The sequence below is a fragment of the Haliotis cracherodii genome, unplaced genomic scaffold (genome assembly GCF_022045235.1).
Source record: "Haliotis cracherodii isolate W230 unplaced genomic scaffold, xgHalCrac1.p SCAF_3, whole genome shotgun sequence".
NCBI classification, from domain to species: Eukaryota; Metazoa; Mollusca; class Gastropoda; order Lepetellida; family Haliotidae; genus Haliotis; species Haliotis cracherodii.
In genome coordinates, this window is record NW_027266286.1 from 19,760,056 (window position 1) to 19,783,910 (window position 23,855).

At 38.8% G+C, this 23,855-nt stretch overlaps 2 protein-coding genes across 4 annotated transcripts; both read left to right on the forward strand.

Annotated features, from left to right (window-relative positions):
* Nucleotides 1-135: 135 nt before the first annotated feature.
* LOC139475733 (inhibitor of apoptosis protein-like) lies at nt 136-5,131 on the forward strand. The gene is made up of 6 exons (XM_071258924.1): nt 136-1,618; nt 1,702-1,889; nt 2,282-2,342; nt 2,606-2,701; nt 2,919-3,413; nt 3,810-5,131. Exons 1-6 carry the CDS (start codon nt 136-138, stop codon nt 4,049-4,051), a joined length of 2,565 nt encoding a protein of 854 aa, XP_071115025.1. The 3' UTR covers nt 4,052-5,131.
* A 4,391-nt stretch (nt 5,132-9,522) lies between these two features.
* On the forward strand, nt 9,523-23,519 carry LOC139475741 (uncharacterized). 3 transcript variants are annotated; one of them, XM_071258932.1, is made up of 3 exons: nt 9,523-9,584; nt 14,143-15,494; nt 17,796-23,519. In XM_071258932.1, the coding sequence occupies exons 2-3, from the start codon at nt 14,237-14,239 to the stop codon at nt 18,188-18,190; spliced, it is 1,653 nt and encodes a 550-aa protein (XP_071115033.1). In that variant the 5' UTR covers nt 9,523-9,584; nt 14,143-14,236; the 3' UTR covers nt 18,191-23,519. The 3 variants fall into 3 exon arrangements, with proteins under 3 accessions (XP_071115033.1, XP_071115034.1, XP_071115035.1); XM_071258933.1 differs by lacking the exon at nt 9,523-9,584 and adding an exon at nt 12,041-12,088; XM_071258934.1 differs by lacking the exon at nt 9,523-9,584 and adding an exon at nt 13,194-13,260.
* The last annotated feature ends 336 nt before the right edge of the window (nt 23,520-23,855 follow it).

The window sequence follows — 23,855 nt, forward strand, 5'->3', positions numbered from 1 at the left end:
CTTGTCCACCCTCTAGATTACTGCACCCCTAAACATACATATATAATGTAGGTGACATTATTTATTTCAACAAATTTTTATCTTCCACAGTGAAAACTGGAGCTGCCTGAACCCTGATAGTCTGAAACAGACATCATGGCACCAAGAAGTGATGCCGAAGACCTCACTCTGTCCGGAAAAGCAGATACTTCTGACTCTGGAATCATCCGTGAAAGAATTGAAGACGTACTCACGGAAAGACCTGATACAAGGAGGCAGTTGTTGCTCATAATTGGTTACAATGAACACATATTTGACACACATCGACATAGCAAGGAACTGTATTCAGATACGTATGTAGATCACATGCCAACAAAAGAACGTGGAGCGAGATATTCTTTGTCAGAGGCATGTACTGCTAGGAGTTATTTGGGACAAGATTCGACGGGGGAGTCAGTTAATTTAAAACAAAGAGCAGCTAGCGAGGCTCAACCTTGTCCTGAAACCCCCAAAGAAAAGCCCCATGAACACAGTAAAGGAGAACAGAAGTCATATGAAAATAAATATCAATGTCATAAAGGTACCACAAACGAACCTATAGTTATTCGCAATTCTTTCCCTTCAAATCTTATTGCTGAGCTGCGTGATCAAAAGGAAATTATGAACCCATCTGTTCATTCAACCAAACATTACAAAGCGCCTATTCTTGAAACCACTGATATGAATGCATTCACATCGTTATCGTTGTGTTGCAAAAATACATTAGACACTCAAATCAGTGTTAAAGAGGAACGTGCAGACAAACTTCAGCATTCTGAAGAAAAAAAGAAATATCTGTTGGATGCAGTTCACAGAGCTTTGCGTGGTGTTCCCGGTGACACTTCTGACATGGACCAGTCCTCACTGGATGAAAGATATAAAGAATTTATTAAAGATTTGAAATATGGGTCATTTTATTGTATGTTAGAAAGATCACATGTTACGACACCTTTTATTTCTCTTCATGATTATTTCACTGAAAGAGCAACAAATGAAGCAACAGCACCTGATGAAGAAATGAGGTTTGAAGGTTTGCGTTTGAGGTCTTTTCACAAAGTGAACATGAACGTCTCATATCTTCGACTGGCAGCAGCAGGGTTCTATGCTACAGGTAATGGTGATGAGACTCAGTGTTTCAGTTGTGGTGTAACGCACAGGAATTGGCATCCGAAGGACAACCCGCATAACCTGCATTCCAGGAAGTCTCCAAACTGCATCCATGTAACTGGTACTGATGCAAGAAATGTGACTATTCACATGTCAGCAGTAAGTGATGGAAGTCATGCGCCACAAGTCAGAAACAGGAGTACTCCAGAGACAAGAGTTTCAGAGAGAGACTCTAACGGGAGTGTCCCTTCTGAACTACTAGGCGCAGTGGGGACATCAAGGGACAGTTTTAGTCCACCATCGTATACAACTCAACAATCAGGAATAAATTGCAATGACTATATACAAGCGTCAATACCAACAACAAGGTTTGACAGTGCTGTTCATCCTCATAACAGCAACAATGCTCTCCGTCTTCAATCATTCCAGCTGTGGCCGGAAGGGCACAGTCAACAACCTGAAGACCTTGTAAACGCGGGTTTTTTCTATGCAGGTAAGTGTATAGTGACAAAACGAAGGACATATTTGATCTGATTGTTTGTAAGTACTATAATAATGTATGATACCTGTGTACAGGTTACTCTGACTGTGTGCGCTGTTATGTCTGCGGTGTTGGTCTGAGGACCTGGGAGGAGGGGGATGACCCCTGGGTGGAGCACGTGCGCTGGAGGTCATCTTGTGCCTATGTAGAAGCCGCAAGGGGGATGACCTTCGTTATTCAGACACTGGCTGCCATTGGAAGGCCCATGCGGGCCAAACAACAGGTAAGCAGCTTTCTTATTTGTTTGTTTGTTTAATGCTGCACTCAGTAATATTCCAGCTATATAACGGCCCACAATAGCAACTGGTCTGTGAAAAAGTGAGTGATAAACATGGCCTCATCTAATCTAAAAAGCTCTCCCAGATCATACCAGCTATTGTGTCTTGTGTTGATGGCACAATAAGTGACAAGAACCACAGCAGTTTGTTTTAAATGTTGCAATCCTCTGTCTCTCATGGTAGATGCTTATGTGAAATAGAGAATTGAACATGGTGGAGCGTGTTTAAGGATTACAATTTTATTATTTTCAAAGATAGCAGTGATACACGTTATGAAATCTTGTAGATGTGGATCTGTTGTTTGATTCCATAAACTTTCAATGTCTATTTATTATAGTCTCATCAACATCAGCAACAGTTAATGAATAACATGAAAACACTGAACAGTTCTGAAGATGGTAAGTTCTAAGCCACAGATTTGTGTCTCATTCATGATATCCGATGTCCAGTTATTGTGTGTTCCTTCCCTTGACACACACACACACACACACACACACACACACACACACACACACACACACACACACACTAACAAATACTAATTAACAGTAATTCTATTGTTCTAATTTTCAATTCAAGAATCAGCCTTTCATGATAATTTTAACTATTACAGGGCACAATAACCCCTGTCATCAAATGGCACAAACCTTGTTTGTTCCAGATATTATAAGGACTGACGCATGTCAAGAAGCATTGAGGATGGGATTCAGTCCTGAAGAGGTTAGATCTGTAGCTCAAGCAACTATGAGAAATGGAGGTGAGTTTGTAATACTGCTTATGGAGGACCAGGTCTTGTACCTATATCCAATCAAGTCAGTGTAATTTGTGACTTGTGACAAAACCAGTTGTCAGAGTAGTAACGGGTTTTTTAAATGCTCTGACCCAAAGAGAATGAGGTTTGCAATTTGTCCACGTCTAGCACATGATAAGTTATGTTAGAATATGGAGTAATAAAATTATCCTTGCCTTAACAGGAACACTAGATGTTCTTCTGGAGAATATTCTGGCCATTGATGGAGATGCTTCCGGACAGTCTGCATCCGCTCAAGGGGGAGGAGGGGTGAGCATCCCTCAGGTTCAGATACAGATTGGAGGAAAGGAATGTGCAGAGGGCAATATGCACAGTCAACCATCAGTTAGCACGCATAAAGAAATATCAAGAATACAACAGCAACCACTGGAGAATAGACATGCAAATGCAAATCAAGACAGTGGATATATGTCAGATGGAGAACCACAAGACGCCCGGGCACCAACGCAACATGCACCACATTGTGTCGTAACTAGCCCACAGACATCAGAAAGGGCGACTATGGGTTACAATAATCATACGTCTGAAATGATATCCGGAAACATAGTTCCTAGCGACCAAGATGGAAGGGACAATGACTCAAATGCTGCAGTGAATGGTTTCTTGAGTTTGCCAGTTACCAGACAAAGAAAGATTGGACAGAGGATAAATGAACATGGTAAACATTCATATGATTTTTTCTTTTTTAAATGGATGTCGTTGCTCAATATCCACACTTTATCTAGCTAAACCTATGGCCTGCGCATTTTACAAAGGTACCCTGAATCTTCGTGTCAAAAAAATAATTCATATAACTTTAATGTAACATGAATGATACTTACATAATTATGCTGTGTAAATATAAGTAAAATGATGTTCACAACACTGTCACCCTCAAGTGTAGGATAGGTGAAGATCAACTATAAGTACAGCGATGTGAGATATGTATCATACATATGTGTTTAAATGCATCTCTGTTTGTTAAGAAAGTTTGTGTTGCATGTAGGTTCGGTAACTGGTCCTGATAAATCTAGGCCAGGAATTTATTTAATTCCTTTCTTGATTATATTCACAGACAAAAACAAGGATAAATTACTGGCTACGAAAAAGGAGACCCAGCAGCTTAAAGAGTCGAGTGTGTGTAAGGTCTGTCTGGAGCACCCTGCCAACATGGTCTTCCTTCCCTGTGGACATCTGGTGGCCTGTGCCGAGTGCACACCTGTTCTAGAACGTTGCCCAGTCTGCAGGACACACATCCGGGGGACTGTCCGTGTCCATCTGGCAGTCATGGCTTCTCGAGAGAAAGAAATTGAATAACTCAATGTGAACTGAAATCAAAACCAAAGGATTTCTACACTTTGTCTCATATACCACAAAACCCCTTTAGCATATGCATACCTGGTAGTTGTCATCTGACACATGTGGCACCAGGATATGGTGTTAATATTCATATTTTGATTGCTGGAAACAAACTAGGATTGTGAACAGTGTCATCTCTGCTATGTACTCACATTATATGATTTGCTTATCAAACAAACAACCAGGGGGTACGGGTGGCCCAGTCGTAAAAGGCAACGCGATTCGCAGTGCAGAGTTGCGTCCCTTGATTGTGGGTCGAATTCCGGTTCGCCCCGATTATGTTTCTAGGTTTAGTCAGTACCATACCCGTGATCAAGGGTTTCACCAAAATGGTAAACGTCTGAGACCTGCATGACTTCGGGCTTTCCTCCTATATATACAGAATATATATCCTATCCTATCCTTATACATGTACATCTATATTATTTGCTAAACTCAAAGAAGCATAAGTAACATTGTAGGAGTTGCAGATGCAATATATCAAGACATGTGTCTATTATTGCAAAAGTGATGCACAATCGCCAGAGTATTTTTTCGACTTTAATGAAGTGAATGAAAAGTTTGTCGTTGCTGCAGTGATGTAAATGTGTAAAAGAATAGGCAGTGGTCAAAGGTCAACGAGAAAAAAATCACAAAACTGACATTTTGAAAACTTTGTTTGTGTGCTGCTTATGTGTATTTAGATCTTGTCATCAGTGTAACAATGACTGAACTAATATATAGCATTGATACATCAGTTTTATCTTCACTATATACAAATATACAATATATGTCAACAGATTTACAGATCAGTGACTTCAGTCAATAAGGATACAGGACAGGGTTCAATTTGCTGTTATTGCTTTAAGCTTGTTTAATGGTATCCGTTAGACGTACTTACGCTGTATAAGTCTAGCTGCTAATTTCTTGATTTAAATCTATCCTTAATACTTTGTTTTCAGTAACAGCCTCCTACTTTGATCCATTGTGTGATATGAGTGGTCCTAAATGAGTATTGCTCATTTACCTTGTTATAAGTGTTCTATCTTGATTGTTATTTCCTGGTGTTAATAAATCATTTAACTATCATTTATCATTGTCCATGCGTCTTGATGCAAACGGTCTTTTCAACTTATCCCCCATGGAGACTCAGGGTAGATAGGAATGTATCCTCAGCACACCATTGCCGGACGTAAAAGGCGACCGAATTGGGCAACCCGTTTGCTGTGGGCTGCGCCCCATTGTCGGTGAAGAAATAGAGTCTGGTGCTTGAGGGCGCCAGAGCCGGCAATAGTGCCCCTTTTACCAAAGAGATCATTAGAGACAGGGACCCTTTGAGTTGAAGCAGAATTAGAAAGTCAAAGTGTAACGAATGTCCAAGAATGTCTAAGCAAAATGGAGAAACTGTACGAACAAACATACACTTACTGCCGTTTTCATAGCCTAAACACCCTAAATGTATATGTCCTGCTGTAACATCGAAGTGGAACAATATATTCAAAATCTACTTCGATGCTGGCCTGGATGGGTTCCCAATTGCATTTGTTTGATTCTTGACTTCGGTGTATGGGTTTTCAAGTAAATAAATGACACTTTCCTAAATAATCAAATTACCTTAACTATGAAAAGAGGAATAATTACATGTATTCTGAAACAAAACACTTTTTTCAGAGGTGAAAGGGGTTTAACGTCGCGTCCAAGATTATTGCACTTATATAGCGACGTGCATGCACATGCTTTAGCGCGAGGTTCCTAATTATAATAAAGAGGTGTTTATTCTACAGTGGGACTACATCAGTTTCAAAACACAGTAGGTTTATCTCTATTCTACCATGACGGCAACAACGCTTTGAAAACGGCGCTCTCATGCAACGCGTAACAACACAGGCACACAAGTCCACAATCTTAGAACATTCTGAAAAGAGGTCACAGGTAGTTATATATGTAACAATTATTACTAAAGTTCAAGATTAAAAACACCATAGTCTTGAGTAGTTCAAAATAAGTGTTCAAAACACGATCTATGATGTGGTTCAACATTAACCTGTAGGTTAACTGGGAATGATCGAGCACGCTGGTACAATATGATTACCAATGGAACTAAGTATGACTCAACAGCCGCGTTTTAGCCTGCGGGGGGGATTTGGTATCAAAGCTAATTTATACATAAATTACATTTAAGGAGACTTGTTGATAAGAACAAACGGCTCCAGAATATTTTATGATGAACTCATAGCTACAACTAACTTTCCTCTGATGTGTGATAAATGGGAATGAGCTTAATCAGAGCATTTTATGGAATAATATTTATACTAACTGTAACATGTGAACCAATGATGTTAAACGAATATATTTCCAGTTCAGATTCATAAATAGAGCTCTATATACCAAAAACGTAATATTGAAAATGAAGTATGCTCTTTTTGTATCTCTTAATCTGAAAACTTACACCATGTATATGTAGAATGTGTTCTTGTGGAGGAACTTTGGTTAGAAATTGAAGTGTACCTAAACTATATATATGATATTCATATTACCAATCTATATTATTTTCTTTGCTACTGTTTTTTAATAACAACAAAAAGAATTCTCTTTTCAACCATATAATTCTTCTTAAAATACGTTCACCAGTCAGGCATTATGAAAGCTCCCTTATTCTTTCCTTTTTTTAAAAAATATTGAAAGATGTATGTAAAATCGAAAAATATGCAATGAAAAATAGTGATTTTAATAAATGTGACAGAAAATGGAAGGAATTATCAGTCCACTTATGATAAAATATCAGTCACTCCAAAATATACGTATGTATATTACCCATATCTTGATCATGTTTTAAGATCCTATGAATTGCTACTCTAATATACCTCATGTATCTATGTTTCATCTACTGAATTGAAACAAATAAAATTATTAAAAAACTACTTCGATATTACAAATGTCAAGTTTGGCCATGGTGCTCAGTCTTGCAAGAATCACATTACAGTGGTTTCTCGCCCTCTTCCTTAATCTGTTCCGTCTGTTGCATTTTAGACTGATATCACCTTGACAAAAACAGAAACATACAGTCATTACACCATCTTCAACTGTTGAGGAGAACCTTGGCTCATCAGGATCTCAGACTGTTCCACTAAGGGCACCAACTCCTATTGTGAAAAATGCTTGTCAGAAAAAAAACTCTACTCCAAACAATCTGGTCGAGTACTCAAGGGTTTAGGTGACCCTGTGAAACTATTTAATAAGTTTCAAACACTGGGATACATGCATGTCTCCCCACTTCCCTGTACGCGCAATAGAAGTCCCGTGCCGGAAAAAAAGTAGACCCCCAGGACTTCCGCCTCATGTAACATGAATAAAAATAACTCCCTCATCAGTGGAGTTTTACAGGACTAAGGACTATTAAAATGAAATTCAGTTATCGGTACAGGATTTTAAGCCATCAGCAATTTGTATTGAGTAGACCTATGTCAAGCAAACAAACAACTTCTGTCAGTACAGTTCAGATAATCATTTTCTTCTCTGGGTGCTAAAGCCACTGGAGGATCCTCCATCTTGGTGAGACAGGATGTGATCGACAGCTCTGTGTCCCTTGATACCATTCTCCAAGCTAAAGCAGTACGACGTACTTTGCACATTGCATTTAATCTGTGCTGTCTATATATCCCCCCCTCCTCTTTTCCTCAGCGTTCTGATATACAATCTCTATATGATCAGCTTTCTGAGCCCTCTATCATTATGGGTGATTTAAATGTCAAAATCCATTATGGGGAAGCTCTTTGCGAAATTTATCTCTGATAATAACTTATGTATTTTTAATGATGGTTCAAATGCATATTTATATCCGGCTACAGGGACACATTCTGCTTTAGATCTGTCACTATCAGATTCTAACTTGTTAAATGAATTTACATGGTCGGTCCATAATAATGTGTGTGGAAGCGACCATTTCCCTACAACTAATCCATCTGGCGTTCCGCCCTCATCATGATCACAGTGGGGTTTATATAAGGCTAACTGGTCTTTATTTTAAAACCTCTTTAATGACAAGTTAAAACGTGACATTTTAAGGAATGCTCCTGACCCTATCAAGTTGTTCTCCGAGCAACTGAATGAAACTGCTGATGAAACGATACCAACGCCCTCTGCAAACCCACACATTCGAAAACCATGGCTCGATAATATACACATGGAAATAAGTTAAGCAACACCCGTATATTCTCAGACTGAGCAACTTTTCATCAGTAACTTGTGTAACCTCCCTGAACCCGAACAACTGTTTCAAGACGCCTCCTCATTCTTTGAATCAATCTCTGGATTTGATTCTGAGGAATTCTCTTCAATTTTAGGCCGTCGTGTTCGACAAAGAGACCCACCTGTCCATACGCTCAATGGATTGACTGCTGCTTTGCATGATAAATTGTCCGGATTCCTCAAGTACGCCTAAGAGGTTCTTGGGCTTCGGTCAGCAAGTTGGAATTATATTTGATCACCATTGCGTGTGATTGTTTATAAATCCATTTAGTTGCTTCGCAATCGTTTCCATATTAATCAACCAGGGTCAAATGTACATTTTACATTATCTAAAATACCTTTTCAGTTGCGTACTCGTATCGATTATCTTCCAGAAGTGCTACTTGGGGTTAATTAAACCATTCACAGAAAGGACTGGAATTTCATCAGAACAATTAACTTCTATGATGTAAGGCCCTGCTATGACATACCTCCCAAATCCACGCGGTCTTATATAATTCTACTATGTCACAATTCATACGATCATGTCGGAATAAGTACAACCATGTCAGACCTCATGCAATCATGTCTTAATTAATATTTTATCGTGTCGGGATTAAAACTATATCACCATTAAAACAACTACAACTATGTTGGAAGTAATACGACTTCGTCTGAATTAATTCGATTAGGGCCAGAATTATTTTTAAAAAATCGGGTCACGTTAAAACTGATATTTCACCAGTCCTCTTCAACAACAAACAAAGCTATGATCGCGTTAAATGTAGTGAGTGAGTGAGTATGGTTTAACGCCTCTTTTAGCAATATTCCAGCAATATCACGGCGTGGGACACCAGAAATGGGCTTCACACATTGTACCCATGTCGGGAATCGAACCCGGATCTTCGGCGTGACGAGCGAACGCTTTAACCACTAGGCTACCAAACCGCCCCGTTAAATGTAGACGCTTGCGGACCTAGTCCGATATCATACTCATTTTTAACTCAACCTTTAGTGTAACACATTTCGTCATGTTGATGTGGTATAATACCGAACGCATTTGGTGACTAACGATACCGGGAAACAATAGCAGTTATTAAGTACAGTTGCACATCGCTCGGTCACCGGAACACGTACACTGGATAATATGAGGACGTCACTCGTCTGTCCAGATACTAATTCGATTGCAGTGGGTGGGATTTTCCATTTTTGTCTATTTACGGAAGGGGATTTCCCTGTAAAATGGCGACCGAGAGTGGCTTCACTACATCCGTGTGCCACAATCGTGAGTAGTATTGAAGCACATAGTACATAGACATTAATCCAAGTGTATTAACAATGTATCACTATCACTTAACATGTTAACAAACGATATCTATGAATATGTTTAGTGTGGGTTATCCTATAGCCGATAACCGCGATGGGATCCTACAGTCAAAATATGACCCTACATCACGCCCGAGAACACCACATTCATAAATCCAGTTCAATTCAGACTGATGTGGCCGATTACCCTCGTATTTTCTGTGATTTTATTTTTTTTATTTCACTTGGGCTTGTGACTGAACAGTTGATTTCACTGTATTCCCAGATAATTTCCTTATCTATCTACATTCTTGTCATAATTTTATTGCCACAACTTGAGGTGTGCGCATGCGCGAGGATTCTATAGTCTGTTTCTGCATGGGGTTTTCTGCACGCCACGTAGTACTCTCTGCAAGGGGAAAACACGTTGTTTCGCGCGCTTGCACTGAGGATGTATTTCAACTTTATTTGTATATAACGATAATACTGTACTTCTATCGACAAACAAACACAAACAACGCTATCTTTGTTTTCATTGTTATTTAAAATAAGTTGCAATATTAATGTATCTTAAGCCATGTATTTATCTTCGGAGGCAACAAAAAATATTATTTCCCGCCCAAAAGAAGGTTTGAGGCGGTACGCGGGATTCGGGGGTCTATTTAGAGGGTATTGGGGGCTGATCCGTGTGGTACGCTTGACGCAAATAAAATCGTACTTTGGAATCAGATTCAATTTATCAGGGATTCAGAAGCGGGATTTGTCTATCCCATTTTGTTTCTGAAATATAAATCCGATACCGTTCAACATGCCTGGAATCAGGAATGCTCTGTTTTTGGTGCCTTTTGCTTGTAAGGAACTTTTAAATGTGTATTATTTTGCGTTTCAAAGGCAACATGTCGTACTTGTGATTTAACATTCCAAGATGGAAATTTGTGACCACATCACATATCATACACCACATGCAACCCTCCTTAAGATTAAGGGTTAAAATTTGTCGCCTGCAACCTATGCTTGTGATGAGGGTCGACTAAACCGATCTGGTAGTCAAGCTTGGTGACTTGGTGTATAGTGTTACTCATAATGGGGATAATGCGGCCATGATAAGCAAAAAAGCATCTTACATTAGTTCAGGAAATTTTTTTTTTCTATTTTGTCATGGAATAATAATTTAGGGTTTTGAAAATAATTTGTCCAACACTGCTATCAAATGACAATTGAAAGGGGGTACTGGTGGCCCACTCGTCTAAGGCGCCGCTATTCGCTGTGCATAGTTGCGTCCCTTCGGCACGCCAGAAACCTATGATTGTGGGTTCGAATCCCGGTTATGTTTCTAGGTTTGTCAGCACCATACCACTGCTCGTGGGTGTCACCGAAGTGATAAACGTCTTAGACCTGCACCACTAAGGGATTTCCTCCCAGATTAGGCTGACACGCCGTGATATAACTGGAATACTGTTAAACGCGGAGTTAAACCCAACTCACTCATTTATTGTATTGAAAAGTACCATGCTTACTAATTCGCGTCATTTGAAGATACATGTATAGAAAGCATTTAAAATTAAATTGTTATATGCACATATTTAAAAGGGCGGGGGCTATCGACGACTTTGTCTTCTGGTTAATCTATTCTTTTTGTCCACACTGTCTCGAAAATCTTGGCGTTGTTGTGCTCGAGACTAACACTATCGAACTTGTAAAGCCTGTGCTGACATATATCAACCAAGAAATATGCATTTGATATCAAAAGAAACTGAATCATCCAACGGGGCCACAAATATACTTATCAAAGGTAATTCCCCTCTAGAACCTGATCGTTTTATCAAGGAATACTGTCAGTAACGTACTTTATTGAGAATTAGATGTTGAGGTCATTATCAAACGGGTAGATGGAAAAATATACCACATTGTTTTTTGTTTTATCCAAATGTCAGATGGGATTGACAAACAACTTAGGCATTGGTGATACGAGTATGCTTGAACTGGGTAACCTTGTATTACTTGGAAACCCAGCATTAGATCAAGCTCACAACATTAATACTCTCCCTACATTATGCCGTATAAGGTCTCTGGCTCTGTTATCCGTATCTACGTTCTCCAGAAAACGTTATTAAGCACACATTGTACAGACACATATTTGTATTCAAAGAATACCGTTATACGTTCCGTACCTCTAATACTGCTTCATATACCAATCCATTAGACATTACCACCTGAATGCCTTAAAGACTTGTGTCAGTGAAATTAAGAAATATCCTACGCATGATGCATCCTCTGTGCAAGCGTCGGAAACTATGTGTTTTTCTCTTTGGACTACCGAATCCCGATGTCTGAGGTACAACATACATGTACATCCAGTAGAAAACTCATTCGGAAACAGACTATAGAAATCTACGGCATGCAGAAACCTTGTCAACAAGTCAACTCGCCACCGACGAAACACGAAGTGAACTGGTTACCGGTATGGTATTACCTCAAGTTGTGGTAATAGAATTATAAAACGTATGTGTATAGACAAGGAAGTAATCCGGGAGTACAGCGACATAAACTTTTCAGTCACAAACCTACGGGAAATATATTTTTAAAATATCAAGAGAATACGAGGGGAAATCAACCACCACAGTCTGAATAGGAGGTAATGTTCTCGGTCTTGATGTAGGGTCATGTCGTGACAGTATTAAGACGAAAACTGATCGTCGGGTTCTTCAATCTTAATAAGACTCCACGTCGAAAGGCTTACATTTTGGAAGCGGTCCACGACACGTGTCAGTTTTACATAAACAGTGAGGGTGATATATTTGTCGTTTAATATAATATATATATAAGATTATCCTCAATTGTCTGTTTAATATTTTACTACAGGGCAAAACATAATAATACACAGTTCTGTATTTTATTATTTGCGATAACACATTATTTGGAAAATTGTTTTTTCTCATTGGCGGCACACAAAAAATGTACGTGAGAACGTATGCGTACATGTTATGAAACGCGAATGGATACTTGTAATGCTTAAAATGTCGTCCCTCTTATAAAGATGTCATGTACTTGCAGTTTACAGCATCCCACACGATTTGTTGTAGATGAACACATGTAGTATAGTTGAGTAATGATAAAATAGCCCGTTCGGAATTACGGATTATATGTCATCGTTTAATGTAATGTGAATTTCACTCGGGATATAAAATCCGTACTTCCTTTGCAGCTTGTAAATTATTTCTCTTGCTGGTTGCGTGTGGCGTTGGTCTCAATCTGTTCAGTAGTCACTGAATGGTGGCGAGAGGAGTGCCTGGAGTTAAACAGGTTAAACAGGTTCCGGGTTGGACCAATCCAAGTTTCAACATGTTTTTAACGGTTTTATTTATGGCGTGTAGCCAGTAGATTTTTTAATGCACGACAAAGCCTACTGAGCAAATTAAGTTGTTTGTTTGTGTGTCACTGTGTATATTAATTGACAAGTTCCCTGTTAAACACTTCAAGGCTACTAGCAATAATTAGTAATTTAACAGAAGGCTTAAACAGAAGAATGTCTACACTTTTGGACTGAAATAACACCTGGTTTGTACCAGTGTTGATTACTTCAAGAACTTAAAGAGCGACTAGCTCGGGCAAACTGGCAGTCCTGGCATGATATATTCAATGAATCAGAGCTCCAGGTAAGCTTTTGGTGTTGTGGGTATTTTACCCGTGCATTTTAAAATCATTGAGTATCAGTAATTCTATCCGGGTATTCAATTTTTTGTTAACCACTAGTTTTTACACATGTGGGTATTTAAGTTAAATATTTAAAACTCTATTCATCTAGTTCCTGCAAACTGATGTCGTGTGGGTTCGAGATCTTTATAGAACTCAAAAATACCACCATACTTCCACAAGAAAGTGTGAAGGCAAATGATCGTGATGTAACTGTCATCGTGGAGTTTGCAAGGTTGCCGGAATGCCGACAATCCACAAAAAGAAGATACACAAAGCATATTTCTTTTTTTTATTCAAATAAACGGACACCTTGTCTAACATGGCATTTGTGGTAAGGGGTTTGTCGCTTGTTATAAAATAGGCGTTAGACAAATTTTCGTGTAAGGAACAACTTATTAACTAGACGAATTGCATACGGATGGATGTAAATCAAAGTTTGAAACGAAATAAAATAGATTTAAACAGGCAATACCAACATACTCCCATAGATATTCGAGAGAAAACTGGTGAACCCAAAATAACTATACCGTGTACATAACTAAATAGCAAAGCCGTTGTAAAGCTTTCTACAATAAACTGCTACAGCTTGATTTTTAACTATATATTTTAACAGAACCAATCAGCATGACAAATGAGAAATAGCCCATGTATGTCCATTTATATTTGTTCTACTTCGCTCTCGCTATTCATACCTTATTGACTGTTTCAAGTCGGCTTTTCTGTGATTAAAGCCATACTTTTGCGTATATGACGTTATCGTAGGTTAAGCTCCGTGACAGTCCCTAAGGTGTAATTTCATTGTAGACTGTTATTTATTTTGCTAATTTTCCTTTTTTTGGCAGTTGAAAGCTAAAGTATGAAGCAGCATATCTTTCCTAACTTATCAGAGGAAGCCCAATCATCTCAGGAGGATACATGGGTACACCAATCTGAAGTATGAAGACTGTAGAAGATCAGGGTTTTGCAGGAGAGTCTGCAAATAACATTCAGGCTTCTGACAAGGCCAAGGATTGCCCAAAACGAGAGAAGATTGAAAATGAAAAGCAACGTCCGAATGTGGAATTTATCGAAAAATCTAGTAAGGAAAATATAATGGAAAACGTGGACAGTGGAGGGAATAATATACGCACCACTCAGTGTGACCAAGATCCACCAAAGACTAAAGAAAGCAATTCAAAGACTAAAGAGCATGAGATGAAGACACCTCATCTGAGTACGAAAGACACTAACAAAAGAGAAATTCCTTTTAATGAAGAAACACTTGAGTTCCGATTCTGGATGCAATATAAGGATTCCAATTTAGAGGAAAAGATCTTATCTTCCTCTTATGAGGTATATCTCATTTCGGCCTTTCTTGCTGAGGAAGTGGGAATGGTATCTGGATTAGAAAAATGCACCCAAAAGCAATTCAGTGAAACTAGCATAACATATTATATCAAATCTTATGAACATGAAGGAATCCGTAGTTTGAAAGTAAGGATAGCATTGGTTGTTATACCAACTCTTGAAATATCCAGCAGTGGTGAGGAAGAGCCTAACTTTCAACTATTACAAAAATACCTGAGTGCTCTCTTCACTGACAGTGAAACTCATGAAGGACATAGATCAAAGGTCTTGGAAGCTTTTGATTTACGAAGATTCCGGGTTGCACATGAACAACAACTTTCCCGTCTTCTCCTTCATCGTTACAGCTTTCAGGAAATACTGAACACAGGAACACGAAGTGAGCAGGGGCAGATGTGGTATGAGAATTTGAGACTGAGGTCCTTTTATGGAGTACGTATTGAGGCTTCCCCCCTCCGTCTTGTAGCAGCAGGGTTCTACGCTACAGGAGTTGGAGATGAGACCAGGTGCTTCAGCTGTGGTCTGACACACAGGAACTGGACAGGCAGGGACAACCCGTTTGAAATTCATGCTGCTGTTTCCCCCTCCTGCAACCATGTACTTGACACAGACGACAATAATGTTTCAATCCAGGATACGAATTCACCAGAACACCCAGCAACTGAGTGCCCTCTCGTAGATGATACACAAAATAACATTGAACAGAATGCTGTGCCTGTGGATACAACTACGCCATTTCATCAAACATCTGCATCAAAATATGAACACACACTTTCCTCAATTAACAAGTATGTCTACATTATCACATTCATAGATGATGGTCATCGCAATCAACTGGATGATATCGCCGGTAAGAATGATTCATTATCATAAATTATCAAATGGTTATTTATTTTATAAATATTGTTGTCTTTTCCAATTGTTTTTCTGAACATTCTACATTATTTAAGATGTTCACCAGTTTAAAGCACGTTGTCAGCGTACTCCTTGCTATACACAAAGAAAAAAGTTAAACACAACCTAATATATTTCATTATTGCTTGTTCCCAATATTTGTTACAGTCATGAAAGATATAATTACGGGAAGAATTATGTTTTCTCGAGATGATGTAATCAGTCATGTGTGACGAACGCTCACTTGTCATGCATGTTATGCCCGTGCAGCATGCTACCCTCGAGTATCTCTAAAAGCAGTGTATCCAAACGTTAAAACTGCTTTCTTAAGCTCGTTTTGAAACAGTTATTCCATGACATTGTGTGACCATGGCACGAAGGCGATTATGAAACGCCACAAGATGTCAAATAATCGGCATGCATAACGCAGGAATGTGTTGAAATGCCATTGGTCGGAATTTTGGGTATCATCACACTGTCGTAAGCCGTTTAGTCGAGAAACATGCTCAGACTGGTGATGTGCAGGACCGGCCCTGATCCGGAAGACCTCCTGTGACGACACATCGCGAAGACAGGGACCTTCTTCGTCTCATACGCCGAGAACGCATTTTTAACATGTACTCGTCTGAAACAGCCGTGGTTGCCCAATCGTCGTGTCAGCACCAGAACCGACAGAAACCGGCTGAAAGCAGCAGGACTGAGGGCTTGACGAGTCATAAAGCGTCCCTTGTTGAGAGATCACCACAAAGCTGCTCGTTTAGCAAGGTGTATTGCACGACAGAAATGGAATCTGAGAACTTGGGAGACGGATCCATTGGTCAGACGAAAGTCGCTTTCTGCTCCACGTCACTGATGGAAAAAAGAGAGTTTGGAGGCACTGGAACACAGCCCACACCCCCAGGGACATTAAACCGAATGTTGCATACGGCAGGGGCTCGGTAACGATTTGCGGGTGTATCTCTCATGATTGCATGTTGGATTTGGTCACCATAAGGGGCAACTTAACAGGGGCTCAGTACATCTGGGACGTGTTGAGGCCAGTCGTCGTTCCTCATTTTGACAACCACCCTCTTGCTACTCAACCTTAGTACACGGATGACAATGCCAGGCCTCATCGTTCGCATGCAGTCGTGGATTACACGAGGGCCAATGCAATAACAACTCTACCCTGGCCAGCAATGAGCCCAGATTTGACCCCCTTGAACATGTTTGGGATATTCTGGGGCAGTGCATACAGGCACGAGATCCTCCCGTACAAGATTTACGCCAATTGGAAGCAGCATTGCATCAGGGGTGGTTGTTGTTGACCCATCAACAGATCCAACGTCTGACTGGAGGCATGAGACGTAGGGTGGAATGCGTCATCCGGGCACGTGGCGGTTAATCCCGCTACTGATCTGCGTCGCGTGTCATATCAAGTAGAGACTTTAAGGAACATTTTCACATGACACATCAAACGTAACTCGTTTACTTAATCCTGCAGCTCCATACTTTTTTAATGTATTTTCTAAGGTCAAAAACAGTACCTGTGTTACCATGATGTTTTTGTCAGTAAATTGCAATCATAACCCACCGATATCTTCTTTATTTGTTGTCAAATGTTTGTTCTATCCGATGACATTGGTATCGCCCAGCTCCTGTGGTCAGTCATCCAATGCCATGATTTTTGCCATTTGTCATGGTTCAGAAATAGGGATGTGCTTAACTTTTTTCTTTTTGATATTTACTGATATGGTTTCTTTTTTATTTCAAGTAACAATGGAAATGGCATATTTGCCTCTAGTGAATCTGTCTGTAGACAAAAGTATTTGCTTACGTTAAACATAAGTGTTTAACATTTCTTCTGGAGTTAACCAGTGGAGATTCAGAATATGTCCTCATTGTCCCAGGCTTGTTGCAACCGACAACTAAAATTGGATTCTAGTCACCAGGCGTTGGTCGTTGCCGACGGTCTGCCTGGTACACCTACAGGCAACCGTGATACAGGTCGAATATTGCCGTGACCACGTTAAACAACAACACATATGCTTTCACTCGCTTATTCGTTACACAACTGCTGACAATAACATTATTGGGACTGTGTATGGGTGATGGGACTGTATGGTGCATAGAAATTGGCGGAATTGAATACAAGGAATTGGAGTTATTTACTGGATAAAGGATTTCGTTTGCTCTTGTTTAATGAGAATGTTGGGGATGTAGGAAAGCCTGTCACATCACATTGTATATAATGGTAACTGTGTCCTCATTGTTCCAGCATTACGTTCAAGATTTGAAGCGCTGAATGAGAAGACTCATCATAAAGATTTCGACGGTAATGCCATATACATCTTGCCGAAGAAGGATAACGGTGAAGAGGAAAGTGAAGAGACGCGAGATAAATGGAAATGTTCACAAGGTCCCCGGACTCAAAAAACAGGCCCAGGATATTACCCAAACAGTGCTTCCGACAGCTTTGCATTTCAAAGTCAAGAAAAGGTAAAGGACTTAAAAAATGGACAAACAAGGAAGAAAACAAAGAGTAAAGCAAGAAAAGATGAAATTAAACTGAACATTACTGTTGATGACATTGTTTATTGGCTTATCAATTCTCACTCACTAACTCTCAACATTCAAAGATATACAATAGTGTCATACTACACCGGTCAGTAACACAAACCCACAAGTAACTGGAAGACTCGATCCTTTCTCGGACGAATTGACCAGTGATCAGTACATATTGCAGATAATGAGAGGCCACAAAACTCAATGTATTTATTTCCTTACATCAGTCACGTGAAACAAAATTCAATGAAAAATATCACGAAATGTGTTTCATAAACAGGACATTTAAGTACAGTGTTTAGTAACAAAAGAAACTTGGGATATTCTCAATTTGAAACTTCTAAACGACTTAGAATGGCAATATGTCATGATGAACACCATTGGACAGCACATTGTCTGGTTCCAACTAGCTGCTTTATGGAATTTACTGACTAAAAGAATGCGTGTGTTTTGTAATTGCACGAGGAAATAAGGGTATTTGAGGTTTAGTTGTAGAGATGTAGGCAATCAACATGGATACCTTTGAATTGACACTGGTCCCTTGTGACTATCTCGCGTAATTTCCTAGACAAATCTCAAATGTCTTTTGGAACACTGTTTCTAGACAGAAAACAGTGGCCCCGAAAGAGGCTATTAGAAATTGTTGCATTATTTATCTTCTTCTACAGCTCGTAGAAAAAATCGTAGGCAAAATAATGTTGGTGTTCCAATCTCTACCAGTACACACTCAAATACATTCACAGCCAATATCTCTGGTAAAGGCTAGGGTGCTGTAATTGTAGATGCCGGTTGGAATCGATAGCTATGTTTGCCAAAATAGTGATTTGGCGTGTTATTTACAGTTTATTGTAGCATCATATTACTTTTGTAAAGATGTGTTATTGTGCATAACATAAGTTCATGTCAGTTTTTCTCTGTGGTTTTGTTTACCTGTTCATACAGATTACCGTTCTTTGTATCTATTTACTCCATATCAATCATTATGTTTGGCTCGACAGCTTTTACCCACCATCCTTTTTGAGTTCATGTAACCTGATGATGTATGAATTGTTGTTATTAAGTCAGATTTAACAAAGAGTTTCCAAGGTATTAGATCACATGCCTCACCCACCCTCCAGAATTAAAATATACGGTCTTAGTTTTTCCGTTTTCTATTGAAATTCGTTCCAGTGAAATATACAGTTAAAGACGGATCCGATTTCCATAGGTAATCTCGTGTAGTCCATCATGTTTGGCGAGATAGAATGTCCATCAAACATTACTAAGTTGATCGTTTAATTTCGCAATTAAATACACGAGGGTTCTTTACAACCTTAGCGCCCTAAAAGTGAAACCTTTATTCAGATTAACAATGATAGTACATTCTATTTAATTTGATGAACACAAAATCAGTTCGATATTTGCTATTCAAAGCGACATGTTGCTGTATTCTTCAGTATGAAAGGATGTCATCAAATGACCATGAACTGTTAACGTTAAATAATTGATAAAGTGCAGTGAGTTTGTAATGGGGGACATTTCCTGCATGTCTTTCAGTAATATTCCTGACTTATACAGTTTTCCTGAATATTCCTGAATAATGCTCCTAAAACATAGTTCAAAACAATTATATGTATTTCCACAAAAAGGAAATGGATAAGCCAACAGGCAACATGTCTTTGTAAAGACATTTTCTATACAAATGAGTTGACAATAACAGTGATAACTGAATGTTTATCATGAATGACGAATACATGATACCCATGACATTTAAAAAAGATAATCTAATCTATTCTTCTTCTTTTGATAATGCCGATGCGACGTATTAAATTTTAACTCACTCACTCTTCTTCTTTTCTTTTACATACAGAAATGCTGCGATTTTATAATACAAACCCACTTGACTAGGGGGTAAAGGGCATGAAATGGAGATATATATATATATATATTCATTATTTCTAAATATGTTTTATCGATATTATAAAAATAACTATTGATCAGGTCAACTAAGTTTTGACCATTTCTCCTTGGAGGCTAGAATTTCTTGGTCTACATCATAAAGTATATTTTTATATGTTGTGCTCGTATGTATGATTTATGTGCTAGTGTGTATGATATATTATCATTGCATAAACTACAGAGATCCTATTCACTTTTTCCAATTATTATGAAATACACCCAGTTGCCACGATGCGGTGCAAACTTTTATACTAAAAAAGAATTGATTTTACTATTTACAGAACATTTTTTAATCATTTGGAAGCATTCTGAAAATGATGTGTGTTGCCGTTGTGTGTTACCTTTTCCTGTGAAGGATATCTGGGGAATTTGCTATATTTTCACACAATAATTTGCAACAATTTGCAGTCTTTTGATTTCAAACTGTCAGAAAGTAGGGTACAAATGATATCGTCTTAGTCCTTCTGTTTATTGTGTCATGTATTAGAAGATTTGGAATAGAATGTATAAACTTAACATAGAAAAGACATGTTGTAGAATTGCTTTAAATGAACAATTTTGCATGTATTCGAACCCGTTTGATTTTGTGAGTGAATACAACATATGACTGAACACAGGTACGGATAGACGATGGGTAAAAGGATTTACACGAATGTCTTAGTCTTGTGAGAGGAACACTGATGTTTTCAGAGTTTCTGAGACTGTATGAGATTTTTGCAGCAACAGTTTGGGCAGAAAATCTGTTAGATAGGAAGGGGCCATGTTATGATTAATTCTGAAAAATAGACAAAGTTTACGTTTCTTTCTACGCTCAATTAAGGGTTCCCAACCGGTTTCGTAATATAATGAATGCCTGGGGGCATATTTAGGTAGACCAGTTACAAACCGTGCAGCTTCTAATTCTAATTGTTCTAATTTCTCACTTGTCTTTGGTGCAACCCTTCCAAACCTCACATGCATATTCAAAGTGTGGTCTTACGAACATTTTATATGTATTTTAAATAGTATTTCCGTGAAGTAGATGCTTGAGTTTTCGCATTGAGTAAATCATCTCGGAAGTTGTTTTGATAATGGTATCTTTATGACAAGACCATTTGTCACTGGCTTCAAGTATAACCCATATTCCGTTATCAGATCGAAATTCTACGATTTAATGTTTTAAAAATTTGTTACAAAAGCACCACCCCACGTCACCTGCGTACTTCGCATATGGAAAAAGAAAATATAATATCTTACACACAAAACTGAGATACATGTGCACTCAACTGACAGCTCTTCAGTGTAACTGACAATGACATATAATATATATATATGTCTCCTTTATAGTGTTGTATGCATATATATTAAAATTTGAAATTGTGAAATTTTTGTAAATACCAGGGAGAGGGCATTCTAAATTGGAAGAACTTGCCCCTAAATCCCGTTCACTCCTTGTGAATAAATATGTTACAAGTACACTCCTTGTGAATAAATATGTTTAAATCAAATCAAAATCACAGGTACGGTGTGAGTGAATGCTGAATACAGTTGAACACAGGAACGGTGTGAGTGAATACTGAATACAGCTGAAGACAGGTACGGTGTGAGTGAATACTAAATACAGCCGAAGAAAGGTACGGTGTGAGTGAGTACTGAATATAGCTGAAGACAGGTACGGTGTGAGTGAGTACTGAATACAGCCGAAGACAGGTACGGTGTGAGTGAGTACTGAATACAGCCGAAGACAGGTACGGTGTGAGTGAGTACTGAATACAGCCGAACACAGGTACGGTGTGAGCGAATACCGAATACAGCTGAAGACAGGTACGATGTGAGTGAATACTAAATACGGCTGAACACAGTACGGCTATGTGAATACAACATACGGATGAACACAGGTACGGTGTGAGTGAATACTGAATACAGCTGGACACAGGTATGGTGTGAGTGAATACTGAATACAGCTGGACACAGGTACGGTGTGGGTGAACACAACATGCGGCTGAACACAGGTACGGGGTGTGTGAATACTGAATACAGCTGGACACAGGTATGGTGTGTGTGAACACAACATACGACTGAACACCAAGTATGGGGCGTGTGAAAACTGAATACGTCCGAACACAGGTATGATGTATGTGAATACTGAATAGGGCCGAATACAGGTACGGTGGCAGTGAATACTGAATACATTTGAACACAGGTACGGGGTGAGTGAATACTGCTAACTAAAGGTAAAGGGGGAGTGAATACTGAACACTGCTGAACACAGGTACGGTGTGGGTGAACACAACATGCGGCTGAACACAGGTACGGGGTGTGTGAATACTGAATACGGCTGAACACAGGTACGGGGCTAGTGAATTCAACATACAAAACGGGTGTTTTCGCGTAGGATAATTATTATGGTATTCTGTTATAAAGAAGAGTATCAATGGAAAACTTTTCACTGTGCTACAGGATATGTTAAAATAAAACCTTTAATATTATAACTTGCGGAAATATTGGGTTTCCATTTGTATCAATCTATTGAATAATTTCGTACTAGTTTTTGATGGTAAACGTGCATCAAGTACTGCAATTTTGCTTGAGTGTGGAAAATAATTTGTCTGTTTATTATCATATAAAATGTATTAAATTTTGGGGTAAGATTGTTCATATGCATAACCAAAGAGATCCTTATCAATGTAACCGACTAATGAAAAGACTGGATGAAAGTGGTAGAACAACGTGGGCTACTCATGTAATACATCTTTTCTATATGCAGGATTTGGTGATGTATGGAATGCACAGTGAGTGTGTGTCGGGTGTAAAACATTTTGTTTCAGTGTTTAAGCAACGATTAATAGATTGTAACTGGCAGACACTTCACGCTTCTATGTTTGATTCTGGGTAGCTGCGATGTTATTCCATGTTTTAAACTACTTTCTGTACTGAATATTTTATCACTGCGTTTAGGAGTAGAGAAATATGACGATATATATGCTTATTACGATTAAGTGAGTTACCATTAAGATGTAATACAGGAGTGAGTGGGTATGGTTTTACGCTGCTTTTAGCAATATTCCAGCAATATCACGGCGAGGGACACCAGAAATGGGCTTCACACATTGTACCCATGTCGGGAATCGAACCCGGGTCTTCGGCATGACGAGCGAATGCTTTAACCACTAGGCTACCCGACCGCTCCTGTAATACAGGAAGACGAGATGGATCAGATTTTTCCTAGAGAATTTGTAAACATTGTAATACTGGTGAAATAGATGATGAACTACATTTTCTGTTTAGCTGCCCTGCATTTAATGATTTACGAAGTAATCTATATGGTTTTTACAAACTGAATATGAAAATTAACGTATTTGTACTAATTTGATGAACACAAGAAATATCATATGGTTGAAGTAGCTTGTAACATTTATCAAGAAAAGTTTATATTCTGAACAATAATATTATGTAACATTTGTCTCTTGTCACAATGTAAATCTACCATATATATGTATATGTACCTGGGCCTCTGGTCTTATTACTGTGAATAAACCAATGAAATGAAACAAACAATGAGATAAATCTTTTACAAGCCCCATGTGTAAAATGTCATCATACGTATACACTAGTTGAAATGTGAACGCACTTATAACATATGTTTGTTTCTGAGAAAGAGTATATTCAGTATATCGACAGGTTGAGGACACGCATGCACGCCGACTGTGCTGAGTCACAAAGACGTCAAACAAAAGGCCATCTACTCGCTCACACACAGTGAGTCGTTTCCTGCTTCACTGGTAAAACCCTGTCTAAATCTGGCTAGCTTTGACTTGTCAACAGAATAAATTAATTGTTGCCTCGTATTACCTGC

What these genes read in the sequence shown, in the direction of transcription:
- LOC139475741 (XM_071258932.1), top strand. Translation starts at nt 14,237, where the DNA reads ATGAAGACTGTAGAAGATCAGGGTTTTGCAGGAGAGTCTGCAAATAAC. An exon ending in TCAACTGGATGATATCGCCG is followed by an intron (nt 15,495 to 17,795) that starts GTAAGAATGATT and finishes TCATTGTTCCAG; the next exon opens with CATTACGTTCAAGATTTGAA.
- LOC139475733 (XM_071258924.1), top strand. Translation starts at nt 136, where the DNA reads ATGGCACCAAGAAGTGATGCCGAAGACCTCACTCTGTCCGGAAAAGCA. An exon ending in CCATGCGGGCCAAACAACAG is followed by an intron (nt 1,890 to 2,281) that starts GTAAGCAGCTTT and finishes TATTTATTATAG; the next exon opens with TCTCATCAACATCAGCAACA. An exon ending in AGCAACTATGAGAAATGGAG is followed by an intron (nt 2,702 to 2,918) that starts GTGAGTTTGTAA and finishes TTGCCTTAACAG; the next exon opens with GAACACTAGATGTTCTTCTG.